The sequence below is a fragment of the Octopus bimaculoides genome, chromosome 19 (assembly GCF_001194135.2).
Source record: "Octopus bimaculoides isolate UCB-OBI-ISO-001 chromosome 19, ASM119413v2, whole genome shotgun sequence".
Taxonomy (NCBI): Eukaryota; Metazoa; Mollusca; class Cephalopoda; order Octopoda; family Octopodidae; genus Octopus; species Octopus bimaculoides.
The window spans coordinates 27,965,036-27,988,051 of NC_068999.1; the positions used below are offsets into that span (position 1 = coordinate 27,965,036).

Genomic DNA, 23,016 nt, shown 5'->3' on the forward strand with positions numbered 1-23,016 from the left:
AAAAACATGATTCTATGGCTTATGTTCGGAATTGAGCTCTTAAATATAATAGGTGGGTGGAAAGCGTGTTTATTAATATATATTACATTTTTGTTGGGTTTATGGAAAGATTTATAGGAATTAGTCTTGAGGTGATCGTTCAAACTACAATTACTTTGAATGCAGTTACTAAACTATCTTGTTGATTTTACCAGCTTGACAAATGACAGAATAAATTTGATACTTAATATTTTGTTCAGGAAACCCTGGATATCTATATTTCACAAGTTTCTTTCTTTGTTTTTTATTATAATACTACACACACTCAAATACATGTACATTCATTCATCCATATCAACACACACACACACACACACACATATATATATAAATACACACACACATGTATACTTTATTTTTATTTTTAAAAGTTTCAAATGTTCGTATGAATTAAAGAGTTGTAGTGAGGACTTGCTGACTTTGAACATAATGTCACTAGTTTTGTTAGCTCCAAGATAAATGTCCAAATAAATACTTGTCATCCTATTTCAAAATAGAAACAGCTAACTTTGTTTTAATCTCTCAGACAATATATTTGGCAATAATGTACATTAAAATAAGATATTATATATATGCTACTAGATATGAGATAAATGACCACTAAAGTTAGCATTTTTAATTGTTTGGAAACCTTCTTTGATTGAGTGATGCATAAATTAAAGATATTGTTATAGCAGTAATATCACTTCATGTCTATACACATATACAAATAATAAAGTTTGAAAAACATTAAATATAAACATATCATTTAAAAAAGTGAATTGTAAAATTCAATGATATTTTTGTTCTGTCTGAATAAATATATGTGAATAATTGGTGTGGAATGTATCAGCTATAATAAAGCTGAATACCAGTGAAACTAGAACATGCCTTTAGTGTTTTCCTTTTAAATCAGAACTTCAGTACAGATTCCTCAATCAACTGCATACAAAAGGATGTCCTGAAATGAAAACATGGCACATGCAGTACACACTTGACATTTAGTAAAAACTTTGGAATCAAGTTTAAAGTTGCTTGCATACATATCAAAGCTAGAAAAGGTTCCACTCAAGATAATACATTGTTATACAGAAAGGAAACCTTTTCAACTGAGAAATGTGGGGAATGTGCAGTTTATATTTTACAGAATTGTGGTTACAACCACCAAGACATCATAATTTACATATAAATACATATAAATACATACTCACTCTCTCTCTCTCTCTCACACACACACATGTATGACTTATTGCTACAAGCCATACATATTTCACATACTGTATGCATACAAGCAGATTCTTTTTCTCCAATGTCTCAAGCAATGGTCACTGGATAAATGTGCAGTATAGTTTTTCCATATAACAGTGGAATAAACAGAAGTCCTACAGTCAATACTGGGATTCCTTTGCAATGCTCCAGATATGCAGCTATGATAATATCTGAATAGATTATGTTTAGGGCATGTTTCCAAATTAGTAGGAATTAATCTGCAGAATTTATAATGCAGGAATACTAAAGATAATAAAGAATGTTGAGATGTCTTTCTTGTAGATGTCATCATCATTATTACTGTAATTACTAATAGAAGAAAAATTAGCAATTTTAATTTATATTTCTAGTAATATGCAAAGCTAATTTTTCTCTTAGCATCTTTCTTTCCTAATTCACATGTGAACATAACAGCTCACACAAATGCCTTGTCTCGACGTTGCTGTTGCTGCTGCTTTTGTAGTTGCTGCTGCCGAATATTCTGTTGCTGGATCTGTGGTGGAGCTTGCATGTCTTGTTGCTGAGAAGGTAGTGGAGCCTGTAACTGAACACCAGGGGCATTATTGATTGAATGACTCTGAGTGGCAGTGAGTGAGCCAACAGAAACAGAACCACTTTCTTCTCTAATTGGAGCCAAAGATGTCTGCTTGAAATAGTTGCTATTGGCTGCAACGTTAGTGGCTGCTGAATGAGTGATTTTAATGTTGGTGCCAACAGCTCCAGTCAGGTGACCTCCAGGTGCAACACTCACTTGTGTGTCTACACTTCGGTAATCCTCAGCAGGATAGTAGAGTTGTCTGTATTGTTGGTCCTCAGTACTTGCACTAAATGTTGAAGAGTATGCCTGCAAATAGAGATAGATAGATAGATTATATATATATATATATATATATATATATATAGAGAGAGAGAGAGAGAGAGAAATATACATCAATATATCCTTTTCAAAGATCAATTTTTGGTAAAAGCTTCTATAGAAGTGAAGTATATTTGCCACTTAAGTGTGGCTAACCCTTAAGGGTGGATGTTACTGTAGCTTGTATAGAAGAACAATAAAATGTTAGATAAGACTTTAACAGCATTTGAAACAATAATGTTATTCATGAAATGTTGCAAAACATAAAATAAAATTGAAAACTGGAAACAGTTTTCAGTAAAATGAAACTCTACAAATATTGTATGGTTAAATAAAAGAAGGATGATTAAAGCAGGCCTCAAAGTTACCTGACAATCAATAATAATGAAAATGGATGCAATATACTCTGCTACAATTCATCTGACATAACCGGACATTACATGGCAGAAAACATACCATGCTACCAACCTCCTTTTAACTTAAAAAAAAAATAGACAAAGAAATAAAATGACATTTATTCATCTCATGCCTGGTATTTGCTGATTTACTTAAATTTAATAAGTTAGATAACCAATAATAGCTATATTTTAAAATGGTGGTTGCTTCATGATTGATGCTAGTTCTGATAATAACTTTCAAGATTTTTTTCTCACTGAAAATATTGATTAAAATGTTAACAACTCTGAAATATAAAATACGGAATAAAATTTTATACTGTATTATGTTTAATAACAGGAATTAGATACATTACATAGCAAATACTACATTTAGTGTAATACAAATTGTAATATGGATTACCTTCTCAAGATAACTTTACAATAAGTACATGCATGGAATGAATATTGCCAATAACCTAAAATTAACTTACATAATAAATATAAGATATTTAAAATAAAGCAAATTTTCTTCTTTATGCAGGTATTTTTTTACATGAATACATACTCATGTCTAAAGTAAACTTCTGGTTAGAGGAAGAGAGATGAGATGCTCATAACATTTGTACACTGGTGAGATTGATGAGGTTAAAACCTTTCTGTAGGTAAAGAGCTGTAGTTCTGAGGTGAAATGATGCGAAAGAGTATTTAGTATGGGATTAGTAAACAATAGGGAAGAAAGAAAAGGAGGGAAGGTTAATTAGGGACACTTAGAATAGCCCGTAACTTCAAATTAGAAACAGGCTTCGTAGTAATGAGAGAAGAGTTAAATTGAAGAACAGCATGCTAGTCATAATTGATTACAATCATGACTAGCATGCTGTTTCTTCAATGTTGGTGAGTGAATCTTTGGCAAATCAGCGGAATAGACTGATTTAGGTGAGATCTAAACAGAATGTTTGTATGCAGCAGTAGCAGCATCTATCTTTACAAGTGTTTGACTTGTATTCTAACATAAGTTACACTTCAGTCTTGTGGAGACAATCAAATCTGAAATATTTAATGATTTTGAAGATAAAGCTTAGTCTTTTACAATGTAATGTTTTCACATAGTTATGCAAGGAACTGTAGAGACTTTGAGAGTTTTATTTGTGTATTGGTTATATCTTGGTGTTGATGAAGACTTTGTTAGCACATTCCCATTTACTATTACTTAAAATAGTAAAAGTAAAAGTAAATAGTAATAAAATTGTATGAATTATTGAAATGCATGTACATTTAGTTTGTGTGACTGCTGTTAACCTTGAATTCATTACAAAATGGGATTTTTATCTTGCAAGATTAAATCAGACTAGATATTTTAAGAAATATTCACAAGAATAAAAAACTTATATATACTAAGTTGAGGTAGGCAAGAAAACACAGAAAATGTTGGAGAATTCTGACTATAAAATCTGCAGGGAAAGATCATTAATATAAACTGAAATATTATAAAATAAGCAAGATCATCTTGAAAAACAACTTAGAAACAAAATAGAACTAAAAAAAAAAAAAGAAACATCAATTTATAACAATAATAATAATAATCCTTTCAACTAAAAGCACAAGGCTTGAAATTTTGTGGGAGGTGACTAGTCTATTAAACTGATCCCAGTGTTTCACTGGTACTCGATTTATTGACCCTGAAAAATGAAAGGCAAAGTTGACCTTGGGAGAATTTGAATTCAGAACATAAAGATGGACAAAATACTGTTAAGCATTTTGCCCGGTGTGCTAATGATTCTGATAGAATATCATCCAGTTTTAAAAGTACATATTTTTTTACAAACCTTTTCATTAGAATCATGAAACGAAATGTCTTCCATTTTCTTTCTTTTATATCCCAATCTACCCAAGGTACAAAACTGAATATATCAGAAAAAAATAGAAGTTTGCTTGTAGATTTTAAACTGTGTAAATGCATATGTGGAGGGGATAGGGAAGAGAATTAAGATTAAGCAATGTTAGTGGTTATTCCTTTCTCTTCCACATATTATTCAAGTATACAAAACGTATACTTGAATAATATTATCACTAAGATAATATTGATGTATTTAGAACTATGTTTAGTTCTGGGCTAGTCTTCAAAACTTAATTTCACTGCAGAAGTTTTTCTACATTTTAAAACCATCCCCAGATATAAGATATTAGATAAAAATAAGGATTGTTTCATTACTAAGGTCTGTCCCATTCCTTGCCTGGATTCACATTTTATAGAAAAGAAAATAAAGGAACAACTATCCCTTAGCAGCTGAATCAAGTTTTAAGAAACAAGGACACAGCTACACAATAGAGAGAGGGGGAGAGAGAGAGAGAGAGAGAGAGAGAAAGAGAGAGAGAGAGAGATTGATAATATATCTAATTATGAAATATTGATAAAACATGTAATTAGTTTTAAAAGATAAAGTTATCTTGTTTCTTAATCTCTAAGAGTGGTCATGATTGGAATTGAGCAGGATTAAAATTTAAACATTAGGGAAAATACAAAGCATCAACTCATGTAGTCAATGAAGAGATAATAAGTGTAGAAGCCAATGTATAAGACTTAAGATGGCACAGTAAATGGCAAAAAGCAAACAAGTCAACACTGGATGGTTCACTGGTAGAAGCTGATACTGTATAAGAGTAAACTATTTTTAGTGTATCTAACAAGGGATGGCATAGTGTTTATGCATAAAGTGCAATGAATGGAGTGCATTTAGGGTTTTAATGTATTTAAAGAACATTCTATTCACATATGTTTCAAACTCATTCATTTTGATATAAGTTGTAAGTTTTCATCAACCTAACACTATTTTGTATTTTTCCTATACCAAATTACAACATCTTCTCATACAGAATCCATTTTCATTACATCTGCATAAAAAATTATCATCTCTGTTGCACACAATGGTTAATACTTGTAAATCAGCTGCTCACACTTGCTTTAAACTTCAAAATAAACATCAAATGGAACATGCTTACTTGGTTTGTTGCAGCAGTACATTCTTGACAGTCTGTTTATGGTCAACAGAGAGAATAGTTTTAAAACCTTCCTTCATCATCTTACTTGCTCAGGGAAGTGTGAATAACTCAAGAAGAAAGTCAATTTAAATTAAATCAGTGTTTAGTTAATCAAGAGTTCCACTGACATTTGCTGTCAGTATCTAGTAATGAAGGTTCAACCATTCCCCTTGTCGTTTTAAAACATCATTGTGTACATAAAATTATTACATTATTGCCTTCTAAAAATACAACGTTACATAATACAATGTCTCAAAATTTGATGTTTTATAATCATGCAATACCAAATATTGAAGTCTAACTAGCTTCCAATAGGTTTTTTAATACAAGTATAATGACACAGCATAAAGTACATAAATAGGGCATTAGTTTGTAGTGTTAGACTTGGTTGCTGTGTAGGTGATTTATCAAAGTCAAAGAAGGCAAGGTGATTTTTCAGGAATATGCTTTCAAGTGGAACTTATCATTATACCTAAATCCAGTTTAATTCAGGGATATCTGTTGATGGAACCAAGTTTCTATTTTCTACAATATCCTCTTGGCCACAGGGAAAATGTGGGTATATAAAGGATTTAATTCTAATAGTTCCTTATTACAGATGAACTTTCTCAAGAGGAACGTTCTGGGTAAGGAAAGCCAAGTTGGCATATTCATTCATTCCTGTTGCTGTTTCTCTACAAAGAGATGATAATGAGGTGCTGAGTTTGTGGATGTACATAACAGGAATCACACCAAATGTAAGGTGTTAGATGGAATACATTCCAATGTGATAGTAGTTAAGATTTATGATTCTAGAGCATTTATGATTCACAGCACTCCAAATAATACCAACATAACACTCACACTGCTCATTTCCAGTAGGTGGTATGGGGCTAATTGGCCAGTTATGACATTCCTATCATGCATAAAGGACTTCAGATAAATTGAAAATTAAGAATAATATGGTTAGGCTAGAAATGACAGTTGGTGAAGAAGTCATGACAAGGAAAACTGAACAAAAAAATGAGAATATTCATCAACAACAATCAGCAGATTCTTCTAACTCACTGGTAAAGGAAACAGACCCTTGAATCAGTACTTATGTAGTTAAAAGGATGCCTATATCTGATGAGCTGATATGGTTCTAGAGAATAGTATTGTGGATTTAAGTTTTCACTAATGTGACATCCAGAAACAATGTTTAATGTGGTCCACTGAACATGGAAGATTTTATTCCCACCATGGTGACAGACAGATTGGTAAAGTTATAAGAAATTACTCAGTAAAGTAGCATCACAAAATCACAAGTGTTAGGAGATCCATGATGATGTAATATTTTGTAACAGAAAGACATAAGTTCTAACCACCAGTATATTTTCTCATTTCTAACTTTTACATCAAACATATAAGCTCTGATCAATCACTAGCTTCCATTGCGAAAGTCTCTTTTTCTATCATGCAATGATTTTTCTTAGGAGAATTTAGTGTACAAGAAAAGAATGCTACAGGTCTATCATTTTGGTTGTGTGTATCCTCAATAGTGATCTCAGAGATGTCTGTTTATGGTAAATGGCATATTTGTCTACTTTAGCCTTGACAATCCCTGCAATAACTGATCTTAAGTCATTGATTGCCATTACAGCATCCATAGAGAATGGAAACTGAACATCAGTTAGACAGGAAAGAAAACAAATAGAAGTTATATGCAAACAAATCCTTCATACTGCATAAGGATAGTTTATTAGTAGGCATGAGCTTTTGAGGGGTCAAGATGCAATTCATTTTGAGTAATTTGGTAACCTAAAATGTGGATACAGTTGAAAATTTATATTTATCATTATTTAGTGACATATTAGATTTACAAACAATTTCTAATAATGTAAGTAAAATTTTGATATGTTTTTTGGAAGTACAACATATGGTGATGTCATCTTCCAATTTAAATTAACTTTCACCTTGAGTTAGTTACTCTTCAATTTAATATATTAACATTGGGCGTAGGAGTGACTGTGTGGTAAGGAGCTTACTTACCAATCACATGGCTCCGGGTTCAGTCCCACTGCGTGGCACCTTGGACAAGTGTCTTCTACTATAGCCTCGGGCCAACCAAAGCCTTGTCAGTGGATTTGGTAGACGGAAACTAAAAGAAGCCCGTCGTATATATGTACATATATATATATATATATATATATATATATGTATCTATGTGTATATGTTTGTGTGTCTGTGTTTGTCCTCCCACCATCGCTTGACAACCGGTGCTGGTGTGTTAACGTCCCCGTAACTTAGCGGTTCGGCAAAAGAGACCGATAGAATAAGTACCAGGCTTACAAAGAATAAGTCCTGAGGTCAATTTGCTCGACTAAAGGCGGTGCTCTAGCATGGCCACAGTCAAATGACTGAAACAAGTAACAGAGTAAAAGAGTATTGGGAGGTATGTATAGCTCTGTAGATGACATCACCATATATTGTACAACCTAAAATCATATCAATATTTACAAAAGCTCCACTGATTTCACTGACATCTACTGGGAAGACTGTGGAGAGTAGTTTACATGAGTATTTATAGCAGTAGTAGCAGGTAACATCTTGTGATTTAATAACCATTCCTATTGTTATTACAATGCAATATATTATTACATTCAGTTACAGCAGTACATTCTTAACTGTCTATTTATGGTCAACAGAGAACATAGTTTCTAACTTGCAACTGAAGTAAAGCCAACTGACTGTATCAAAACTAGCCATCAACTTTTTCCTGTGCTAGAAAACATTCTTTTAAAATTGAGTCTATGAAAGCAATAGAAGCAAGAAACAAAATTACAAAATACATTGTAGTATTAAATTATATTTTATCATTTCCCAAGTATAGTGAGAGAATTAGAAAATACATTGTAGTATCAAATTATATTCTATTATTTCCCAACTTTAGTGAGAGAATGTGACTTGTTTTTCATCCTTCTGGGGGTTGATAAACAAAATACAAGTTATTTATTGAAAGTAATTAAATTGACTATATTTCTTGTCTCCAAATACTTAACCTTCTTCCAGTGTTAGAAATGGTTATTTAATTCAAGAGAAGGGGAAGTACTGTGCATGGCTTTTGCAGGTCCAAATGGTCTGGTAAGGTTGGTGTAGATGATATTCAGTTTCAACACCAGTAGGTTCATGACTTCAGGGAAAATGTAGGCAAGGGGAAAGTTTGAGAACTCAGTTCTGAAGAAGAATGGGTGAATGTAGTGTTTGATGTGGGCAGTGATGTATAAAACAAATTAATACAATATGCTGCTTTTCTTTTTCATCATTTCTCACAAAAAAAAAAAAGAAAGATGAAGAGGAAAATCAGCATGTTGAGTGTTAATTTGAGTAGATTTGAAAAGCAGCCAGGAGAAATACATCCTTATAACAGTTGCTGTAAAATATCGCAAAGTTGATTTTTTCTGATCAACTGGACCTTTTTATAGATGCAATATAAAAAAGTCTGTGTGTAACAGATGCATTGTTCCACTTTTTTTTTAGCAATATTCTAGAGTGCATTACACTTGTGCTTCTGTGCTAAGCCAGTAACTGATCAATGTTGAAGAGTTTCTAGAACTGGAGAGAAAGCTTCGCCTTTGGAATTTAGATTTTGAATGTTGTAATGTGATGTCACCATAAGAGACTACAGGAAATTATAAGGCCTAGCATTTGTTGAGTGTTTTTCATGTGTAGGAGGGTGTAGCAGAATCATTTTTTTATGCATGTAGTGACTGGTCTCGATATTTTTGTTCATGGAAGTGATGCAAGTTCAGTATGTGTCCAGAGTGCATATGGGGACATGTGTCTGGATGATTATCAAAGTGCAGATACTACTACCATTTAATAATCACATCTTCATAGGTGTGTGTGTATGTGTGTGCATGTGTGTGTTTGCACACATGGTTAGATGCAGCAGTGAAAAGGCTGTTAATGTACTGACAAGGGAAGACAGCTGTAGGTTATCATACTGATAACTCAAATACTTGTGTTTCTACAGTCATAGAGACTTGAAGGTTTCACTTAGCAATCTTGAATTTCTACTATTATAGAGAACTTAAAAAGGCTAACTCAACATTCTTAAAAACGTCTCTAGCTTTAATGATGCAACAACAAATAATCATATGAAAGACTGTGGAAGTATCCTCTGCAAGACTAAATTAATTGACTAAAATCCAATGACATTTCCTGAAATTTACTATTTCCAAAAAGATGTAAGGAGTAATGAGACATACTACCAAAAACAGAACACAGAAAAGATCACAGAGAAGCATGCCAGTGTGTACAGAATTATGGTATTGTGTTTGAGGAAATATAAACAAATGCAAAGGGTTCTGGAATCTACAATATTTTGAATAAGGAATTGTTAGATAGGTAGATGAAGATAATTCTAATGACCAGAATTTAGTTTAGTAAGAATTATCTCTTTTAAAATTAGGATCATAACAAAGATAATGCCAAACCAAACAGAAAGGTGTGTTCTTCCAATATTAGTGTATGTATCAACTCTATTAAAAACTAAGAAGACCATACAAAGATAGGGAAATTTAAAAGACAAACATCAAAAAGTAAACTTCTGAAAATAAGGCCATATTTGAGATTATGTCTGATATTTACCTTCAGGCAGTTGAAAGAAAATTAATTTCCTGATTTTTTTTTTTTTGTTTTTACTTTCATTTCAATTGGTATTGGTTTGAATGGCAATTCTAAAATAAAACAATAAAGTTGAAACTACGACAAGAAATGTCGTAATTCTTGACTGTGGAAACCCTGCAACCAATAGAGATAGTTATGTTACTGTCTTAAGTATTCTATGATACAAGAATAGAGATATTTGCATTACTGTCTTAATAATTCTGTGATTTAGTAAGGAATGTAGTGATTTGGAAGACCAATGGGAATAAATTACACAATCCACAAGTAAAGATTTATCCTATAAATAAATTATTTTTAATAAATTATATTTCTTGGTATGAAGATGATACTTTTAAAGTACTCACTCTTGGAATTACTATGTAGTAATTACAAAAAACTTTAGTCAACAACCACTTTTAAATTAATAATTCTTTCTACAATAGGCACAAGGCTTGAAATTTTTGTGGGAGGGTGGGTAAGTTGATGACATCAACCCCAGTGCTCAACTGTTACTTATTTCATCAACCTTGAAAGGATGAAAGACAAAGTTGACCCTGGCAGAATTTGAATTCAGAATGTAAGTATAGATGAAAAGCTCCTAAGCATTTTGTAGGAGTGATGATGATTCAGTCAGCTTACTGCCTTAATGATGATGATGATGATGATGTTAACATGGACATGTTTTGTCTTGATGTGAAAGATAGGCTATAGCAAATATTGTCAGTTGCTTGGTCATAACCAGTAGAGCATGTCCCTTAGTGGCTGATGATGTGTGCATCTCTGATCATGAGCAGGAATAGCAGGGGATATCAGTCATGTGCTAAGAAGGATTCTATGAAGGGTTTGAATTATTCACTCCTGGAAACATAGGTGTTTCATTCATCATCATTAAACTACCCTAATTCAGGGACTCTTTGAGTGGGATGGGCTACTTGATCTGAAGAAAATTCTAACTAGGCCCCACCTGCAAGGGCATGTGCTATTTACCTTGATATGAGGTCATCATGTTGTGCACATATGATTGTGATGCATGCACCTGGTGTACCCTTATCAGACAAGTAGTCATGATGGATATATTGGCCTTCAAATATTTGTACTCCAACACCACTTTGACAGTATGTACTGCTCTCACTCAATAATAATAATAATAATAATAATAATAATAATAATAATGATAATAATAATAATCCCTTCTACAGAAGTTACAAGGCCTGAATTTTAGTGGTGGGAGGGACTAATCAATTACATCAATCCCAGTGTTTCACTGGTACTTAATTTACTGACCCTGAAAGGGTGAAAGGCAAAGTCGACCATGGCAGAATTTGAACTCAGAATGTAGTGATGGGCGAAATACCACTAAGCATTTTGTCCTGCGAACTAATTATTCTGCCAGCTTGCCACCTTAATAACAATAATAATAATAATCTTACTGTTATAGGTGCAACACCTGAAATTTTGAGGGAGAGACTAGTCGATTACATCAACCCCACAATGTTTCACTGGCACTTGATTTATTGACACTGAAATGCAAAGTCGACCTCGGTGGAATTTGAACCCAAAACATAAAGACAGATGAAATTACACTAAGTATTTTGCCCAGCATGCTAACAATTCTGCCAGCTTGATGCCTTAATAATAATAATAATAATAATAAATAAATGTTTTCTTTATTAGCCACTGAAGGTTCACATTAACCCTTTACGGTTGGCTGTGGCATACTGCCACAACATGCTTTCTTCAACAGAAGACAGGTCTAACTTATTGACAAACTGCTAAGTTGTGAAGAAGATGGGTGCATATAAGTCATATTTGTATTATGTTGGAACTTGTGGAACTCTCAGGAAAAACAGGAAAGATGTGCCAAAGTTTTCCAATTGAAGAAGCCAGGTGACATTGAGAGAAGAAAATGTGGAAACCTTCTTACATTATTTTGGCATGATAAGTATGATGTGACAATGATCACGACTTTCCACAAAGGAGACGTAGTGAACAGTTCTAAAGTAAATTATAAAACCAAGGAAGTTATGAAGAAGCCTGACTATATTATTGACTATTACAACCAATATGCACCTAGTTAATAAAGCAGACATGCAGCTGGTGATGCTTGAGTATGCTAGGAAAAATGTAAAATGGTACAAAAATTCTTTTCACATTATGGATGTTGTCATGCTGAATTCTTATAATAAGTGCCTTGTGAAAGCTGGCAACCATATGATGTCCAAAGATTTCCATAGAGAAATAATATGCCAGTTGCTTGCCAAATATAGCAAACTCAAATGGCACTATTGACAGACTAATGACAGTGCCCTTTATGGAAAGACACTGTCTTGATCATATCCCAAGTAAAGGAACAAGTAAAAAAAAGCCCAAAAAGGTGCTCATCCATGATAAAAAGAGAACAGAAAGCAAGCTATGTGACAACTTGTGTCCTGAATGCTAAATGGGTCTCTGCTTAGGTGTGTGCTTTATGAGTTCCATACAAGCAAGAATTATTGAATAAGTAGTAATTAAAATTTAATTTTAAAATCTTGCATTTTTTTCCTGCACAAAAGGGCTAAAAACGTTGGGGATGGTACAAACAATACAATGCAAATAAAATGGGATTAAAAAACATGTAAACAAAAGACTAACAATAAATAAAATTCCAGCAATTAAAACCCCCAAAAGAGGGAGACTTTCTAGGGATGCTTGTTGAAACCTCACAAAAACCATGACTGCCTTGACCTTCAGGGCAAATGGCCTCTCCTCTTCATCTACTCTTGATCAAGAGGAACATTTTTAACAAAATTGCTGGGAGAGGGCACTTCCTCTCAACCCTCAATTTCCTTTTCAAGTGAAATTTGAAAAAGTTGATGAGCGTTTGGCCAAAGAGGAAAGTGTCTGTCTTTAGCCCTTTCAACCTGTTCCACAACACACTCTTTCATTAAGTCCACCAGACAAAGAAACACTGTCTGCCCTTCCCAGTCAAAGGAAGGTGGTGGATCAATCTTCACAATGGACCCAGCCAATAGCACTGAATGGAAGTGTGCAGAACAGTTTCATTGCTCTGTTTTGTGCATCTTGGGAAAGCCCAGGTGATGGCACTTTATGCCTGTAGAGTTTATCCTGAAATGGCAATGCCCCTTGGTAGCACTGCCAGGCCAAGGATTTCTAAAAGTTATCCATTGGCCCTGGTATATAAATCTTTTGGAACTGACTACCCAGTTGATTCTTGTCAATGCCCAAAGTCTCCCTGAAAATGTCATTGCACTTACCTGCCACTAACCCTCTATAGAACACCAGTGGCACTTCCAGCAAATGCATTGCCCAACTGACAGAGGATTGTGAGCACCTGATGACACTAGATATCAGGTGCCCTACTTTAGTCTATTCTCAATCTAGGATTGCAGCTCAATCAAAGAGACAAGTTGTGGAAAATTCTGTCTGACAAATGGCAACCACACCTGCTCACCATCTAGGAAGCAGTGGTAATATATGACAGAGGTAATGTAAACATTTGCCTCCTCTGCCTAACCTTTCAGGGATAGCTTTCTCTTAGCCCATTTCTGGGTGAGATTGACCATCCTGCTTGGCAATTTGTCCCAGTTCTTCTTCACCTGGAGGCCAGATGAAATTAAACCCCTCTGTCCAGTCCCACACAACATTATTGGACAGTATGAACTTGTTTTCCCAGGTGTTGAGTTGCAGGCCCACTGACTTTTCTTGGCTAATTTTTGCTTGTCACTGCATTGTATTCTTTTAGAGCAATGCAAACGAAGTCTATATGCCTTGTGTTTGACACTATGATGGTGACATCTGTGTATACTGACATGGTTCTCTCATGTCCAAGTTCACATGGGATAACTCTCAACCCCTTGAATTTCTGCAGTAGTGGTTCTAGAGCCAATACATACAGAAGAGGTGAGAATAAACACCCTTGACAAACCAAACACTTGATGCTGAATGGTTCCAATAGGCAACCATTCATCTGAACTACCATGTAGATGTCACTGTACATTGCAGCAATTCAGCCACAGAAAATGGGACCAAAACCAATCACCAAATATTGGTGGTCAATCCTATCAAAGGATTTTGATTGATCCAAATTAATCAGGGCTTTACTCATGCCAGTTTCTTTACCCACTCTGTCTATGATGTATTGTATGAGGTGGAGGCTGTTGTGGATGGATCTGCTTGGGATTGTGCATGTTTGCACATCACCAATCAGTATCTTGACAACAAGCAGCATTATGGGCCTAAAATTTTCTATTTCATCCTCCTTCTTTTGAATCCTTGCTCAGCAGTGCCATTGCTCCTTGACTCAAAGAATTAGAAATTCTCCTGTGCTGCTGTTAGTTGCATTTGCTAACTGCCAAACAAGTCTGGCATTAAAAGCAAAGCTCATTAGGCAGACCATCCATTGAAGTCCAACCTGCATTCTGGACTGCCATGTCCCAAACAGTTGGATGAAGTGCAGTTGAAATTCCACACATATCTTCTTGGGCTTGAGTACTGTGTGCCCATTTTAGCCCACCAAAACCTGAATTATGGCTTTGTGGCCATGTTGTGCTTCTGACTTTAGAGCCCATTCAGCAGCTTATATCCTTCTTGTCTTAGAACAAGCACCTTAGCTCTGACAATGCAACCTTCATATTTAGCATTGAAGAATTCGCCAAGGGCCAATCTCACCACCATCACACTGGTTGCAATACCTTTCCTAAACATCTCTCCTAAGTTTCATACCCCTTCTATTTTATTTCTTTCTATCACTAATGTCTTACTAAACCTAACTGATTCTACTCTAATTGCCCTTTTCAGGGCAAACCATCATTTGTTGTCGACAACTGCTCCTGTAAACACCTGTTTAACTAATACTCTAGTATAGTCTTTGTAAGTTTGGCACACTTGGAATGACATGTTCAGCTTCTAGTAATTTGAGGTCTGTGTAGATGGGTCCTGGAAGATAGTCCTGATCTTGAGATACAAACTTTTCCATAACAACACTGCAGTTCCACTCCAGCATTCCTGATTGACATGGAGATAAATGGATCTCATATCCACCAAAAATGGGCATGACTGCTCATCAGTCAGAGAGTCTGGTTTCACTGATAGCCACTACATCTACAATGAGTAGCTTGAGGTCATCGAGAAGATGGCTTTGTTTCCAAGGTGACCACAGGCCACATGCATTGATACTGCTTATTCTGAGGAAGGCCATGTTAGATTAAGGAATAGATGGGGAAAAGGTTACTTACAGTGATTTTGTTGGGGAGATGGGGATAGGTGTTCTGTCTCCATGGCTATATGTGGATGTCTCAACAAGTACTTTATACAGTCTTTTGTTGATATTTCACCTGAAAGCCCCTATTTCATCAGGGTATTTAGTTTTTATGGTGCTGTAAGTGTTTTTTAATGTTAGGATGAATTTTATGTGTTGAAATGTTGTTTGTTGGTGTGATAAAATCAGTTTGGGCAATGTCTATATGGCTGTATATATGTTCCATCAGTTCTTTATTGCTCATGTTAATTGTTTTGTAGTTTATGATGTTTTAATTTTGCTGGTGCTGGGATGTGTCATCTGAGAGTTGTGTGTGTGTGAATTGTGTTATGCTTGTAATAGTGGCAGTAATTGTAGTGAAGGATGATGTTGCTGATGGTACTGGTGTGGCTGCTGTTGGAGGTGGTAGTTGTGTTTTTCTCAAATGTGTCTCCCTCTTTTGCTCCTACCTGCCAGTTGTGTTGGTGTTGAGGTGTTTTTATTTCTTTTTCTTTTGTTAAACCTGCTGACATTTTGCCATTTAGGCTCTCCATTGACCTCCTCATCACAGGATATGTCCAACTGGTCTGAACAAGGGAAGGGCATGTCTTGGGGAGATTCTGATGCTGTTGTTTTTGCTGCTGTCTGCAAGTGGAAGCCATAGATGTTGGTGTGTTTCTTCTACTGCTATTCTTGTTGCTGCTACTACTGTAGGTGCTGATGTAATTGCTGTTGCTGATGTTGTGGTGGTGGTGTCAGCAAAAGTGGGGGTTTCCCTTCTCTCTTTTATTGTGAGCAAAAGACCTGCAGATGATTTGTATCTCCATACAGGTGACACCTCAGCTTTCTGCCCTCAACAGCCATATGGAGGTCTGGGGGTGCTTCTAGACATTGTTATACATCTGCACCCACAACTCCATGCTTTGTTCCAACTAAATTTTGCTTTTGCAGCTTCTGCACCTGCAGGATATTTGTTTGTCCTCTATGTCCAGGGGGACAGCTGCCACCAACAAATAGATGTCGATTTCTGGTGGTATGTCTTGGTTTTTATTTTTGCCACTCATCAACCCAGGTATATGGGTACCAGAAACAGGTTTTCATTTTTTAAGCTCAAAGTGGAATGTTTCCTTGCCTCCTTCTCTGTGGCAAATCTCACCTCCACAATACCATATCACTTCTCTCTTGCAATGTAAGTTTTTATGTCCCACAGTGGACACTTTCCAATTTCTTGCTGCATCATTTATTCTAATTTATAACTTTTTACACCTATTATTTTGTACATAATTGTTTTTCTCAGTGAGTCCAGTACAATGACACCAGGATTGTTAACAGTAACCTTTCTTCCATTTCTTTTTAAAATGCTTTTTGCACCTGTTAAATCGTTCATCAACAGATTTACATTTTATCGTGTTTGACACACTGCAGCTGTGAAACTGGTTTTGTTGTTTTCAGCAACTGTGCTGGCATTAACAGAGTGGTGACAGTGGAGGTTGAATTTGCAAGTGTTATATATGAAGAATTTGTTTTTTCTTTTTTATGTTATTCTTCTTTGTTGTTGCTGTGGTTGGCTTTATGTGATGGTGGTGGCAGTACTGGTGCTTTTGTTTTCACAGGCTTTTTCTTTTATATTTTTGCCAATGTTACTGTTGTTGATTCTGCTGCTGCTATCTCTTTTCATAAGATTAACTGCGTAAACTAATTTTGCCTTCAAAACTACCTCCCACCATCCTCTCTTCTCCATTTGGCAAAGAAGACAGCGCCATATTGAATTTTTTTAACAGTTTTTTAATGAGAAAATCTTTCAGATAACAATAACTTTTGTTCAGAATGTTAAAGTCTGCTCAAAATATGAACTATAGAACAAAAAAGGAAACAAAATAGACTTATAACAATGAAATCAAGTCACTAACTCACTGAGTGCTTGTGATTTGTCTAGTCCTGGTGGTAAACAACAACAGTAATAATAATAATAATAATAATAATAATAATAATAATAATTGATGCCCAGATGCAGTACCAGGCAGTGGTTCTAATGGCTTCTGATCTTTGTCTTGGTATAAAAAGATGGGCTACAGCAAATATTCTGCTTAATACCACAGATTTGCTTGTCAGTTGTTTGACTTTAACCAGTTGAGCATATCCCCTGGTGGCTGATGATATGTGCATCTCTGATCATGAGCAGAAGTAGTGGGGGAGCATTATAGCCATGTGTTGAGAGGAATTCTTTGGAATTTGAATAATTCACCTTTGGAAACATGTGTGTTTTGCTCAACATCCTTGAACAAACCTTATTCAGGGACCTTTTGAGCAGGATGGGCTACTCGACCTGAAGAAAATTCTAACTGGGCCCCACCTGCGAGGTCATGCGCTGTTTATCTTGATATGAGATCACCATGTCGTGTACATATGGTTGTGATGCATGTGCCTGGTGTACCCTTATCAAACGGGTAGTCATGATGGGTATAATGGGCTTCGTATATTTTACCCCAGTGTCACTTTGATGGCATGCACTGCTCTCTCACTCAATAATAATAATAATAGCACATCTTTTATACACGTCTAGGTATAAAAGATGGGCTACAGTAAATATTCTGCTCAGTACCACAAATTTGCTTGTCAGTTGCTTGATCTTAACCAGTTGAGCATGTCCCTTAGTGGCTGACAATATGTGCATCTCTGATCATGAGCAGAAGTAGTGGGGGAGCATCATAGTCATGTGTTGAGAAGAACTCTTTGGGGTTTGGATAATTCACCTTTGGGAACATGGGTATTTCGTTCGACATCCTCAAACAACCTTTATTCAAGGACTTTTTGAGTGGGATGAGCTACTTGACCCGAAGAAAATTCTAACTGGGCTCCACCTGCAAGGTCATGCGTTGTTTATCTTGATATGAGACCACTATGTCTCGCACATATGGTTGTGATGCATGTGCCTAGTGTATCCTTATCAGACAGGTAGTCATGATGGGTATACTGGGCTTCGTATATTTTACCCCAGTGTCACTTTGATGGCATGCCCGGCTCTCTCACTCAATAATAATAATAATAATAATTTCCTTTATTTGCCACTCTTGCCAGTTTTGCAGCTTTCACCCACCATTCAATAAGTTCACTTGAGGACAGCACCTCCTTCTCCACCTCCAATTTCCTTTTCAAGTGAAAGTTGAAAAAGTCAATGACAGATCTACCAAAGAGGAATGTCTCTATCCTCATGCTTTTCAACCTCATCTACCAGACAACCTCTTTTGTCACCAATACCAGGCAAAGGAAAACTGCTTTATCTAAATAAATGGTTTTGTTGCTCTGCACACACCTTGGACAAGCACATCTGTGCCTGTAGAGTTTATCTTTAACTGGTAGCAGTCCCCAATAGAACATGGATACATGGAAATTATCCACAGTAGCCCCTAACTGGAAAGTCCTCCAGAACAGACTGGCCAGTTCATTTTTGTTGATAACCAGTATCTCTTCAAGATGTCATTGCACTTACCTGCCACTTATCCTTTATATATTGCTGAAGTGGAACATTCACTGATCCCATTACCTGACAGGTAGAGGACTGTGAGCACCTGATGACATCCTAGGTGCCAGGTGCCTAGTCTTGGTGTATCCTTCACTAAGGACTGCAATTCCATCAAAGAGACAAGGCATACCTGTGCATCAGAAACCATGGCATGCCTAAGCCACCATGTTAAGGGAGCTGACAGTAGACTGACCACTGGAACATGGCCCTTCCACAAGAGAATAAATAAGAGATGCACCAGCCTGATCAAGCAGTAACTGAGGCAAGGCAGGATGGTCGGGTGATAAATGATGATGGAGGTGATGGAGGCATTCACCACCTCTGCCAAACCTTTTAGGGACAGCTTCCACTCTGCCCATTTCTAGGTAAGACTGATCAATCTGTTTGTCACCTTGTCTCAGTTCTTATCCACCTGCAGGGCAGAACTGAACCATACCTCAAACAGTTTAATTGGTCTGTCTGTCAGTCCAGTGTCTGATGACGCTGTCCAACAGCATTGACCCATGTCTCCAGGTGCCCAGTTGCAAGCCCACCAACTTGTCAGCATTGATTTTGGCCCCTGCAATTCACTCGTTTTCCTTTAGAATGGAGCTGACCATCTCCACTTCGGAGACATCTGACACCATGATGGTGACATCATCTGCATATGCTGATACAACCCTCCTATGTCTCAGTTTGAAAGGGATGCCCCTCAACTGTCCCACTTTCACAGCAGTGTCTTGAAAGCCAGCATGTACAGAGGAAGTGACAGCAGACCAAGCATTCAGTGCAAAATGGTTCTGATAGGCAGCTCTTTACTTTGGTCACTGAGAAGGTGCCACTGTGCATTCTTGTGATTCAGCCTCTGAAAATGGGTCTGAAACTGGCTGCTTTCAGGATGGCTTCTAAGTAGTGATGGTCAACCTTATAAAATGCTTTTGATTGATCCAAATTGATCAGGGCCTGACCAAATCCAGCTTTAGTCCCAGCCCTCTCTATGATATGTCACATAAGGTGGAGGTTGTCATGGATAGACCTATTTCGGATTGCACACATTTGTACTTCTCCAGCCATACTACTGATCCGATGGCAAGTACCAACCTTTTTGCTAACACTGTGGCCAAAATTTTAAATTCTGTGTATAACAGAGTTATGGGCCAAAACTTTCTCAGACCATCCCCATTGTTGGTGTCCTTTCTCAGCAGTGTTACCACACCCTAGCTAACAGGACTAGGAATTCTCCTGTTTTGCTGCCAGTTGCGGTAGACATCAGCCAAGAGGCAGCCAAAAAGATTTGGCATGAACACTTAGAATTTATAAGGCAGACCATCCAAACAGGGTGATTTGCAACTTGTGCAATTACTCATCACCTCCCATATTTCAGTGGCCATTATTGACTTTTTGCAGAACCCCATGTCTGCTGCTAAGAGCCATAGCAGGCTGTCCAGGTACAAACTAAAGTTTGCTATTGTTGTTGACCCATTGGTCTCTACAAACAGCCATGCAAAGTGCTGCTGGAAAGCTGTGTACATCTGCCTGTATCCAAGTACCATGTACCCATCATCACCCATCAAAGACCTGATCATCATCTTCTCCCCATCGTTCAGGCCCATTGGACAGCTTCTCTCATTTTTTTAAACAATTTTTCTGGCCAGTTTTAAATCTTCTTTATTGATGGGGAAATCTTTTAGAGTTCATGTAGTGCTAACAAAAGAAATCCCCTTTCCAGCATCTCTTGTGGCTGTAATGGCTTTAGTGGAGGCAGTGGTGGTGGTAACAGAGGTGGTGATGGCAGAGTTGGCATTTCTTTTAAAGTTTTCTTTGTTTTTCTTTTCATCTTATATTTGTTGTTGTTACTGGTATTGTTGAATGTGTTGTTGAACTGTTCATTTGCATAACTGTCAAATATTTTGAAGCTGCAAGCAAAAATCTATTTCCTTCTGTGTTTGTTTTCACTGGCATGGTGGTGATATCATTTATTGTATTCAATGCTGCATCTGTATTATCTTGCTTTTGGGACAAGGAATGTATCTTGTCATCAAACATTATCATTAGTTCTTTCTCTGCCACATTTCAAAATATTTGGAAAACAGCAAAATATTTGCTTTTCCCAGATAGTTCAAGAAAGTTTAAAAATATTGATGTGTACCCCCTGCAAAACATGGGGTGTCTCTAAACAGATGTACTACCAGGACAGTCCAAGCAATGTTAGAAACAAAGCTGTAGAAATTAAAACAAATAAATGGATCCTTAACAGGCCAAAAAGATTGAAAACATTTGTGTGACATACAGAACTCCAAGTTATCATGTCTTTCCAGTATAGCAGCCATAATAATAATAATAATAATAATAATAATAATAATAATAATAATGATGATAAGGGAAGGAGGCTATCCAATTGCATAAACCCTAGTGTTCAACTGGTACTTATTTTATCAACCCTGGAAGGATGAAAGACAAGGTCGACTGCAATGAAATTTGAACTCAGTTGGTGCATACTTGTATATAAGTGTCCTGTGGGTCTATATCTATTCACTCGTTTCTGTGTATGTATGTGTGTGTCTATATACATGTGTGTGTGCATGTACACACACACACATATATATATATATATAAATAAATAAATACCTTGTCTGTGTATGTGTGTCCTCAATGCACACTCAAACCTCTGTATCAATCTGTACCATACTTGGGGTACATGAATAATTTGACCGTGGAAAGAATAATACGGTCTTGATATTTTTTTTTTTTATTAAAAATAAATAATATTGCTCTATATATAAAGATTCACTTCTTCAAATCGTTTTCTCAATTTCCTGTCTTTGGCATCCTAACCAGCTATTTACACACACACACACTTATGTATACATCATTACAGTTGTGACAATTTCTGATAAAAAAGAATTTCTAAAAGTACTTTTGTGTCAGAAAAAAAATTTCATATTTTCTCAATTAATTAAAAGAGGTACTGTATATTGTACATTGATTTTCCAATACATATTTTGGACATTTTTGGAACAAGTTGCCTTATCAAGACTTGATATTTCACATTTAAATCCCATGTGATTATTCTTGGTGCAATTCGACTTACTAACACTTTCATGTATCTGTTTTGTCAATGTCAACGTAGTAACTAAGTAACCAGCTATTTACACACACACATATGTATACATCATTACAGTTGTGATGATTTCAGATAAAAAAGAATTTCTAAAGTTACTTTGATTTTTTTTATAGTCTTCTCCAGCTTTCTAGGTGAGTGCATGTGTGTCTGTGTGAGAGAAAAAAAAATTCAAATGGAGATTTCATTTAATTGATCACTTGTCAACAGGGCATAACTACAGATTTCTCCTGCCCTGCCACCGACTTTGGATGATCTTAACTTTCAGAAAAATGGATTTTTTTAAATGAAATTTTCTAAGAATATGTGTTATACCTTGTAGGTTTTGAATACACCAAATTGTTGAGGGAAAATGTTTTAGGAGGGGTGGGGAAGGATTTTCATAAAATTCACTGGAGTTCACTTCAATTCACTTAACTTTCAGGAAAATGGATATTTTTTAATGAAATTGCCTACAAATATACATTGGACAATGTAGATTCTGAGCATATAGGAATTTTTGGGCAAAACAATTGGGGGTTATTTTTGAGAACTGTTCCTCAATCGGGTGTGTTTTGGAACAAGTCATCCATATTTGTTACATTTTCTCTGTTTTGTGTGTTTGTGCATCCGTAGATTTCTATTGAAGCAACAGGCAATGATGGCAAATGAAGCCCTCAACAGAAACTCATGCTGAAAATAACAGCTAAATGTCTGGTACACAGATATATGTTATTAAGACAACTTATCTGTTGCATATGATATTTTTTTCCACTTTAAATAAATTCCCAGGTAAACCGTTTTAACAGAAAGGCAGAAAACACCAGAAGCAAAAATAAGGAATATACATGCAGAGTTAAATATAGAAGTGTAAAGTGTAATTTGTTACATAATTTCTATAATAAATATAATAGTGAATGGAATAATTCCCTGTTTGAACTTTTTTCATTATATATATATATATATATATATATATATATATATATATAT

The 23,016-nt window shown here is 35.8% G+C and overlaps 1 protein-coding gene across 1 annotated transcript in view; it reads right to left on the reverse strand.

The window, feature by feature from the left end:
• Nucleotides 1-385: 385 nt before the first annotated feature.
• LOC106879266 (rho GTPase-activating protein 17-like) overlaps nucleotides 386-23,016 on the reverse strand; it is a 57,905-nt gene continuing 35,274 nt past the window's right edge. Inside the window, exon 3 of the mRNA XM_014928762.2 lies at nucleotides 386-2,131. Coding sequence (XP_014784248.2) covers nucleotides 1,703-2,131 — 429 coding nt within the window. The 3' untranslated portion in view covers nucleotides 386-1,702. The remainder of the gene's footprint in view (nucleotides 2,132-23,016) is intronic.